Source organism: Helobdella robusta, assembly GCF_000326865.2.
Source record: "Helobdella robusta unplaced genomic scaffold HELROscaffold_25, whole genome shotgun sequence".
Lineage (NCBI taxonomy): Eukaryota > Metazoa > Annelida > Clitellata > Rhynchobdellida > Glossiphoniidae > Helobdella > Helobdella robusta.
The window spans coordinates 1,795,450-1,806,043 of NW_008704310.1; the positions used below are offsets into that span (position 1 = coordinate 1,795,450).

General features: G+C 29.3%; 3 protein-coding genes across 3 annotated transcripts; all 3 read right to left on the reverse strand.

The window, feature by feature from the left end:
- Positions 1–1,421: 1,421 nt before the first annotated feature.
- On the reverse strand, positions 1,422–4,604 carry HELRODRAFT_173111 (hypothetical protein; the record flags this gene model as incomplete). Its single annotated transcript, XM_009019728.1, has 4 exons — positions 1,422–1,490; positions 1,661–1,892; positions 2,402–2,576; positions 4,484–4,604. 4 exons carry the CDS (start codon positions 4,602–4,604, stop codon positions 1,422–1,424), a joined length of 597 nt encoding a protein of 198 aa, XP_009017976.1.
- Positions 4,605–5,456: 852 nt separating this feature from the next.
- Positions 5,457–5,810, reverse strand: HELRODRAFT_173112 (hypothetical protein; the record flags this gene model as incomplete). Its single annotated transcript, XM_009019729.1, has 1 exon — positions 5,457–5,810. The coding sequence occupies one exon, from the start codon at positions 5,808–5,810 to the stop codon at positions 5,457–5,459; it is 354 nt and encodes a 117-aa protein (XP_009017977.1).
- A 2,033-nt stretch (positions 5,811–7,843) lies between these two features.
- HELRODRAFT_173113 (hypothetical protein) lies at positions 7,844–9,189 on the reverse strand (the record flags this gene model as incomplete). The annotated part of the gene is made up of 6 exons (XM_009019730.1): positions 7,844–7,912; positions 8,076–8,212; positions 8,285–8,456; positions 8,531–8,642; positions 8,708–8,993; positions 9,060–9,189. 6 exons carry the CDS (start codon positions 9,187–9,189, stop codon positions 7,844–7,846), a joined length of 906 nt encoding a protein of 301 aa, XP_009017978.1.
- Positions 9,190–10,594: the final 1,405 nt, after the last annotated feature.

Genomic DNA, 10,594 nt, shown 5'->3' on the forward strand with positions numbered 1-10,594 from the left:
TCAAATATCTTACATACATTATTTATAATGCACTGAAGATGAGTTATCTATAACTCGAAATACCTATCTGCAAATTTATTTAATAAAATTTTTAAAACAATAAAATGTCTAATTTTTCTGACATTAATAAACTAAAAGGAAATATAAAAAAGTTGAACAATGTTGAAAAAGTCGTGTTGAATTTTTGAAATGTTGCGTTAACAACAGTCTGTTACCAAAATATATATATATATATATATATATATATATATATATGTATATATATATATATATATATCTGTATCTAAGGATTTGTGGGGTGCCCCTATTGAATAACTTCAGAAGAGATAGGTTCACTCGAGAGTGTCAAAACAAATGATGTTTCAAACGTTTCTTGAAAACATGTCGGCTCATGTTGTTGATATTTTTCAAATATACATATATATTTGTGATAAAGTTTTCAAAGCAAGATAAGTCACTACGTAAAGATTTAGACTACCATATCTGATTCATGAAAAGAAATCCACCAATTGTACAATCAAAATTCATTTCTTCGTATTAAATTTAAGCTGAACATATTTGTTAAATACTTTTTGATCACTGTTTCTCAATACAAATCAGATTCAGTACTACCTTCAGCTGCCAACTTATTTAGGATCGTTTGACCAACAAACTCTAAAACAATTAATCAAATGAAGTTAAAAATTCAACATTTAACCAACATCAATTAACACTGACCAATTCATGAAGCGGGATTCTTTATTGTGATCAGTATTTTTACTTAAATTCACTAAAATGGAGTTTTTACAAACGAAAAAACCGTTTTCACTAGAAAATTTATCATAAATTTGCGCGGTAAAGAGAAAAGTCACCAGCACAGTTTTGGCTACATAAGAAAAACTTTGGCAGTTTTTGGCTCTCACGTCAAATTTTAAAATTTTGCCTCTTGTCAACTTTTTGTTAATCTGTCCCTTACAATTAAATATGGTTTGAATACCAATCACCATCCAACCATTTAGACTCATTTATAGTATTTAACAGTAACAGATGGACCAATCGTATCATCACAGCACGAAACTTTGGCTTCAAGTTATATTTGTTGTATTTTTTAAAAAAGTAATAAAAAGAATTTTCAAATAAGAACACTTCGAGTATGCAAAAATATATATGCAAATTAAAAATGGGATGATTTGATCAAATAATTTAATTACTTACAAAATTTTTTTCCCCGCAGTCACATCTTGCTTCTGTACTGAATGACCCATTTTTGACTATTACAAAAATATTCATGTTGGGGATTTGATGGATTTGGAAATTTTCAAAAATGTTAATGTCACTATCCATTGAAACCTGTCATGAAGTTTGAATAATTTTACTGAATTTTCAACGAATTTAATAAATTTTTTAAAGTTTTTCAAAAGTTATATAAACTTATTAGGTTGTTAGACTGGGTAGATGGCGACGAGGCCCAGACTGTAAATGACGGAGAAACTGTCAGATAGCCAGAGGAACTGTTGAACGTAGCCAGGTTCAATTGCAAACAATCTCAAGTATTGTACTCATTAAACGTATAGGTAAACACACGGTGTGTAAGTGCATTCAAAATATGAACTACTAAACTTGGAACATTGAAAAAACGTTACATAATTTCAATAAAATATAATATGACGTTACTGCTTACATTCCAAAACTTGGTGATGTTATGGTTTTGGTCATCATAGTTGACACAAAACTGAGCTTTTAAAATATTTTTCTCAATAAGAGTGTTGGCCAATCCAGGTTCCTCGCAGTTGATGTGCATGTTGTTATCATTAGTTTGGTTGATTTGGTTGACGGGGCAAAACGTAAGACTGTGGCTTGCATTGATTCTTAACACAACAAATCCGCTTCTGTTCATCACCGTGCATGTGTTTCTTCAATTTGAGTTAATAAAATAAATTGGAATGAGAATTTTTCAGAAATGTTGAAAAATATCTTTTAATCGTTGATGAGTGAATATATTTAAAAACAAATCTAACCAGGTAATAAAGATAAGTAAAAAACTGAAATTTTTATTTTATTCTTCATTAGTTTATTTTATTAATTAATATACATTGGAAAGCTAAATGATTCGGGGAAAACAGCAAATTGCAATTTAATTAAATTCATCACACACATTATTTAAAAACATCATGCCAAGTTAAATATTCATTACTATATACAAATGTTTTTGTGACAAAATTTTATTGTACGAAATTGAAAAACAAATTATAATTTTTGTGACATAAAGTTGAAAATATGAAGTTAACAATACAAAAGTAATGATGAGAACAAAACTAACTTTTTATATTAAACTCAAACTGTATTTTAGATTAGTTTAACTACAAGTGTAGCATTAATAATAAAAAATCAATCACAAAACTTTTATTTTAGTTTTAATAACTTTTTCAGTTTCAAAGTATAAATTAATATCTGTGAAACATCAGACAAAAACCAATCTATGCTTATAAACACTTCAACCATCAGCAGTTGTTGGAACTCAGCTGGTAACTTGGCTAAAATATTGAGCAAAGCATCACCTAAAGCCGTCATATTTGAGCGCAATATGACATTTTTACCTGTCGTTATTATCGATGATTTCTATGTTTTTAAATTTATTAGTGGAAAGAACTCCAATTTCACGTAGTTGAATATTTAATATTGGATGTCTTTGTTTTGAGTATTGATTTAGGCAATCGTAAATAATAATGGTTGTTATAATATCAGATTTTAACATTCAGCGTTTCTCTCATGTATATCGTGAGACTTTTTGATGCTTGATCGTCGTCATATCAATATATTCAGAATTATGGTGCCCACGCTCACCAATATTACATTTGAACGAATATTTTAAATGGCTATGATCCATTATCGATTCTGGCTTACCAGTGCAGTAGTTTTTCATCACGAGAGAGAAGTTTAGAAACAGAGGAATCATCGATAATGACACGTAAAAGTGTCATATTGCACAAAGTTTAAGATTGTAATAACTAATTAAATCGTAATGTATTAGTATAAAGTTATTAATTAAAAATAATTCACTTTAAAAAAAGTAATAACATTGTAGCGATACAGTATATTCATATTTGAGCATTTGGCCACATACACAACATATCAATTCAAACACCGAAGATTGTATAGGAATATCTAAAAAAGCTTTTCTGTTTTATCATGCTTAAAATAAATAAAAATTTGGGTTTTGAACTCAATAAATTTTACGATATATATAGGTACCTTATGATCTATATTTAGTTACATAAACTACATACATATATAATATATATTGAGTATTTATATATATATATAAATTGATCCATATCAACTCACCCAGATTTATTGCAATCGGTAAAGATCTTTCTTAAGATGAATTCCATGTAGGTAATTGCCACGTCCATGTTGAAAGCTGCATAAATCTGTCTCCTTTGTTTTTTGTTCTGGCTAATTTATTTTAAAGTTTTAAAAAAATTAATTTGTATTTGTGAAGATTAAACCACACAGACAAACAACAAAACGTAACGATTTGTAATGATATATAACAACAATCAATCAATCAATAAGTATATAAAGAGCTATTTCCGCGATGTTCAACCATGGATATAATGGATATGGCATAAAAATTATTACCTGTCTAATAATTTTTCTTAGTTCTATGGAATTAATAGAACATAATTTGGCGCGTAAACATTAAAAATTTCTTCGTAGTAATTGATGTTTTATTTATTTTTTTTACAATCAAACGTCTTACTATTGTATATCATTATTAAACTTTAAACAAGTTATTTAATTAAATGTCAATAAATTGACCAAAAAAAGCAACTAAGACAATAATCGCTAAACAACAGGTTAAAAACTGATTGTTTAGTTTAACTTAAACTCACTTTTCAACAAATATAGCGATTCTATAAAACAAATTTATTAGATTGATCTTGATATTATATTTATGAACAATGTATATATATATATATATATATATATATATATATATATATATATATATATATATATATATATATATATATATATATATATTTGAGACTTAAACATTAATGAGCAAATATTAAAAATTATTCTATATTTTATAGGTAGCCAGTGGAAGAGTCAAGATCATCAGAATTCTCAAAAGAAGTTTTGTAAGATGACTCATCAAGCTGATTTTTCGATGTAGTTCACATTCCGTTGCATTAGGTTTTTTAGGCAATGCAACAAATATTGACTTGGACAGATTTTCAGGAATTTCGCCGCTGTTATAAATTTCATTCAAAATTTCTGTTACATTTTCAATGCCAAATTTATCAAAGCATTTAATTTCTTAAACAATTATCTCATTTGGACCTGACGCTTCATTTGATTCCATTTTGGATGGTCTTTTTACGTCTTTTTTAATAGGAGGCTTTTTACCACGGATATCATCAAAAAGATTATTAATGTGTTCAGTCTATCTTTCAGTACTTTTACTTCACCGGATGCATCCAAAAACAGTACAAACCCTTTTTTCTCAGTGATTTCTTTGACGTTTTTAAACATTGCATTTGTATTACTGTTTTTGATCTTTTTTCAATGAATTCGCACTTGTCATTTAACCATTTCTCTGTTGTTTCTAACCACATTTTTTGATTGTTTTGTACAGTTTTTTGTAATTATCAGGATTGTAACCTTTTACTTTTCTTTGTTCATCCATCATAGATACGATGTCATCTGCTACCCATTTGTGACCTCGTCTTTGCTTCTTCACAGGTGTAATTTCCCTGCTAATTCTGTGAGGACATCACTAAATATTTCATATTTAGATTTATTTACGTCTTCCGTCAATAACTGAAAACGATTCCGTACATCAACGTTAGATTTGACCTTGATTACATTATTTTGTATCAGACTGTACTGTACAGTACATTACTGTACAGTACTGTAATGCACACTTCCCTCTTGATTTGTTTAACTTTATTTTGATTTTACAAACAACTGGATTATGATAACTGCCACAATCAGCTCCAGGATAACTTTTGCATTGTAAAACAGCATTTTGAAACCATCTATTTATTGTAATGTAATCTATCATATTTCTTACATTGTCTCCGGGACTCTTCTAAATATATTTTCTCTTCGAGTGATTGTTGATAATAATTTTATCATTTGTGATACACCATTCAATCAACTTTTCTCCTCTTTCATTTCTTTCACCTATCCCCCAACCACGTCATCTATTTTTTTCTAAGCCAACTTTTGCATTCAATTAAATTTTATTTTTAGTACTTAACTACTAGTAATTAATATAATACAAATTCTAAATACAAAACAAAAAAAAATAAACATACATTATAACATTCTTGAGATTTACATGTTTCAAAGGCATCGACAATATCACCGTAAAAAGCACCAATGTCTTCTTCACTGTTTGTAGACGTTGGCGCATAAACTTGAATAACAACTAGGTTGAAAGGTTTTGCGTGTATTTTGACCAACTAAACTTTATCTGACACTGCCCAAAAGCCTTCTAAATTTTCAGACAATTCTTTGTTCAAAAGTACGCCTAATCCTCGTTTGTGTGAATCATCTCCAGAGTAAATAAATTTGCCTTTTTCAAAGGTAATGATACCCGATTTTTTCCACCAAGTTTTGCTCAAACGTAGAATGCTGAGATTCATTCTTTTCATTTCTTGTTCTACGTTTTCAAATTTTTCAATCTGGTACAACGTTCCAGCGTTCCATGTTGCCACGGTAAAAGGTGTATTCAACTTGTCACTATCATGTTTTTTGATTTGGTTTGTGTTTGTCGATTGTTTTCTTGGCAAAAGTTGTGAACAGTAAGTTGCCATTACTTACTGCCAACTTTACTATTTCGATATTATTAAATTATTTATTCTTAAAAACTGTTTACATTATAGAGGCAAAAGGCTGCGCTGCAAATTTATTCTATTCTATTCTAAAAAACACAAAAAACAACAAATTAAAACAATGTATCAAAAATCTTGCGTATTAAAACGTACGGATAAATAAGAAAAACTCGTCTGTGTACAGAACATTCAAGAACACGCAACAACGCGCAACATAGATCGAAGCTTTAAAAATACATAAGGCCATTATGCAAATAAACGGGCAACTACACTGGCTTACCTAACAACACTGTTTGACCAAGCAACGTACCCCGACATGGAAAAAACAAAAGCAACAAACCGAATAATAAACAACAACATGCAACTGCGAACAATAACAATTTGTAACGTATTATAAGATGCTACAATGTGACATGTACATAATTGCATAATTATCATATACTCGAAGCTACAGCAATATACAACATGCAACAACAAACAACATAATACAGCAACAACAACATACAAAAACAAACAAAAAACTACCTGCAACCACATACAACAACGTGCAGCAGCAACAACAGCTTATGTATAAGATGAAACAGCAACCAACAACATACAACATCTAAAAACATGCAACAATATGCAACAATATACAAAATACAACAAGTATGCAACTTTACCCTCTAGCAGGAATTGCTCTGGTGAGACCACAATAACATCCAGACAGGGAATAGTCAACGTTAGCACCGTAGAAAACCAAATTTCCATACTCTGATGTCGATTGAACAAACCTATCCAAAAAATAAGCTTAGTTAGTAAAACGATGGGCAGATTGTTTCATTTAAAATCAAACAAATTTCAAGTTTAAATTTAATCTTGTTGACTGTTTTAGCTTTAACTGGACATAATTAAAACATAATTGATTAATTAATGATGCTGCGATTGAGTTGCAACATTTTTGAAATTGCACGGTTTGTTTATAAAAGAATCGCAAATTAGAGTTGTTAATTTTTGTTTATCAACATAATTCCACGAGCGCACTGATTTTTTGATTTTTCTAGCAAGCGGACGATATATATATACATACATGTCCTGCGATTGAGGTTATTGCGGTTGCAACATTTTAGAAACTATTAAATCCCTTTGGAATATCTTTTTTGGAAATATTTTTTAAAAAAATTATCAAACTAACATCTTTTGTCGTCTACAAAAATTTTGGATTTGGAAATTTCGTTTCGTATATTAACAGTGATATTTTGGCTAAGTATTTCCAGTTAGAGTTACAGATACCATGTATAAGACTTTTATAATTTTATAGAAAGATTAAAAAATTAAAATTGTGTGTTGAATCTAAAATGTGAGCATTAATGAAACATGAAGGTACTAGAAAATCATATCAGCAAGGAAATTTTCAAATAATTTTTCACTCATCCAACAATTGAGAACATCAGTTCATTTAAAGCTGCGACCCCAAAATTTTTTAAAACAATGTTAAATAATTTTAGAAGTTTTATAGTAGACAGTGAAATTGAAAATATGTTTTTATCTTTAATAAATGTTTTTTTACAAAGTTGATTAAAAACTGAAGTTGCTCTAAGTGCACCATCATTTACGATGAATTGCTTGTTAAACTCGATCAGCATCTTGTGTAATTCTGCATGGAAATACCAATTTATACGTGAATAATTCTGTGCTTGGATGTTTCTATCCTACTGATAAGATCACAAAAACTGTATCCAACTTTGAATACCAGGGCGTAACATATTTTCTTCATGAGGTGCTAGACTATTTTGTCACATAATTTGCCTTTCTTTTTAACTATTTTATAGTTCTGGCAAAAGACAGTGCACAGTTGAAGAAACTATATCTATGCTAGTCTAAATTGCGCAAAACTTTCAGCGTAAATTTTTTACCAGCAAACTTCCACCATCTGCATATGTAGAGTTAGAGTTGTAGTGTTAATTTTTCGGTAATAAAAATTCTCCAATACAGTTACATATAAAAAATGACAATTAAATGTAATAAAAATAATTTCAACCATGGTCGTCTTGTGGCATCATAATCTTTTGATAACATTGTTCCGGGATATTTTCTGAATACGCCTGTTTTAGTTGCAATATTTTTCCAGATTATGAAAGAAATATTATTCATTGATTTCCAGAAATTATCGACAAAACCAGTCGTGTGTATGTCTTCCACAACACCTGGCTGATATTTTGAGATCTTTTTTATCAATTATTATTTAACTTAAGTTGATTGTAAAACCTTGAATGTCGATTGTGGATCGTTCAGTTTTGCCACAATATTTTTCCAGTTATTGAAATCTAAATCAGATTGATTTGTCCCAAGATATATATTTGGATTTGTAAAAGATTTTGGCGCAAGAACAATAGAAGTTGCATCTATATACGTGAAATTGAAAAATGTTTAAATGATATTTGCTTTTTGGTAAATACCAAATTTTTTAAGCATACTGTAAAGAGCAATTCTGTTGCTTTGGCTGCATTTATCTGTCAAATCAAAAATGTTGATTGAGTTCATAAAAGTCAGTGAATTCGTAAATGGAAAATTTTGTAAAGATATTTTCACATAAGTTTTTTCATTGGCGTCGAACACTAGGCACACTGTAAAAGACAGTCTTTTGATCTAAATGTAAATCAAAAAATTCATTGCCAATTATGAAGAAAAATTTCATTAATATATAATTATATGGAATATACCGCTTTGCAAATAAAATGGGATAAAACAATTTCCCACTGAATGCCATGTAGTGCCAAGTGACCTCTCGGATAAACGCGTTTAACGTCGGCCACGATTTCACACTGAATATTACTGATGAAATAATTCAATTATTTTTGTATCTTTGCTGTATCAAATTAAATTGATTATTATCTAACATTTGTCTAATACATTTTTCCAATTCCTTAATGTTCATGCCATTGTCCTCTTGTTCCAAATCAGATATCTCAGGAAGGAATGGATCCCGATAGTTTTCGGACGGTGGATTTAGATATGGATGTAGAATTACTTTGCCATCAGAATTAACCAAGAATGGATACATATTTGAGTATAAATCAAATAAATCAATTTCAGAAAGCAAATCATAAACATTGAAATCGATGCAAGCCACTCCCTTTAAGTCGGAACCAGTCTTTTTAGCCTTGCATCTTGATATGATCAGCCCTTAATAAATAAATGTTTATCAGCTTCAATATACCAATTTTGTAATAATTATTCATTTGAACCTACCTAAACTTGTTTGGTCGTAGTAAGGATTGGTGTGGTAAACTCCCCCATTACTTGTTGTGACCAAGTATTTTTGAAAGTATTCATTCAAAATAGATCTTACATCCGCACCAGTATTCATCCGTGCAAACATGTTAATAACTTCAGGATTCTTCAAAAATTATCAATGTTTATCATCTTGCGCCAACATTCAAAAACAATTGTTAACATTAGATATGTTAATTAACATGTTTCGTTGGGAAACACTAGCATAAATAAAATATAATTTATACGTTTATGTTGTTATTAGGTACTTAATTTTTGTATGTGCGCATGTTTATTTATAACTATTTATAATTTTTTTCGGTTTTATTATGACACTATATCAAACACGCTATTAACGAATTTTTAGCAGTGCAGCACTAAATTTTAATTATTTACTATTTAATTATTATTATTTAATACATCGATTTTTTTATCTATGAAATTATTCCATATTTGGTTATTTATTTATATGTTGATTTTATTTGTTAATTTATTATATTTTTTTATTTATTCTTTTTTATTCATTCATCCAATGTATGTACGTATGTATGGGTAATATTATTATTATTATTATTATTATTATTATCAACAATTTATTAAGCGCATTATAAAATTGAAATTTCTCGAAAGCGCTTTCTATTATAAAAGAAATCATTGAAAGCCAATAAAGTACAAATTAATAAAGTATTTCTATGTCAAAATAAATATGTTTGTAAGTTCCTCTTAAAATCATCAAGCTTTAGTCCAGGCATTCTGAGCGATTGCGGAAGACTGTTCCAGGCAATTGGTCCTGACATGGCAATCGTTCTAGTTGCAGTTTGTAGTTGAATAGTTGTCACTACCAGTAGGTTGGCATAGTCTGATCTCAATTTTACACCTGTTGAAGAAGCTGGTTTTTTTAAGATTTTATTTACTAGATATACTGGTAACAACCCGTTCATAGTCACACAAATCTTATAGTTGATTCTTTTTTTCACTGTTAACCAATTTAGGTCTCTTAAAATGGGTGTCACATGGTCATACTTTCTACGTCCAACAGTTATTTTTGCAGCTCTATTCTGTATCGATTGAAGAAAAGCAATAGATCTCTCTGGTAATCCATTGAACAAGCTATTACAGTAGTCTAACCGTGAATGAACAAACGCATGAATTAGTGTTAGCATGGTTGTTTGATGTAAATATTTTCGAACACGGTATAACTGGCAAAGCTGATAAGAACATGATTTAGATATAGTTTTTATATGATCTTTGAAAGATAATCTCGAGTCAAAAATACACCCTAGGTTTGTTGCATTTTCACAGAATTGTATTTCATTATTATCAATTTTGACTAAATTAATATTAATTTTAGAAAGCTTTTGCCATGTACCGACAGGTAAAAATTGAGTTTCATCTTGATTCAATTTGAGACTATTTCTTGACATCCATGTACCTATTTTAGTCAAACATTCAATGAGATTTTCAACTTTACTTTCAAACAGTTCTGGTTCACTGCTAACTATTATTTGGATGTC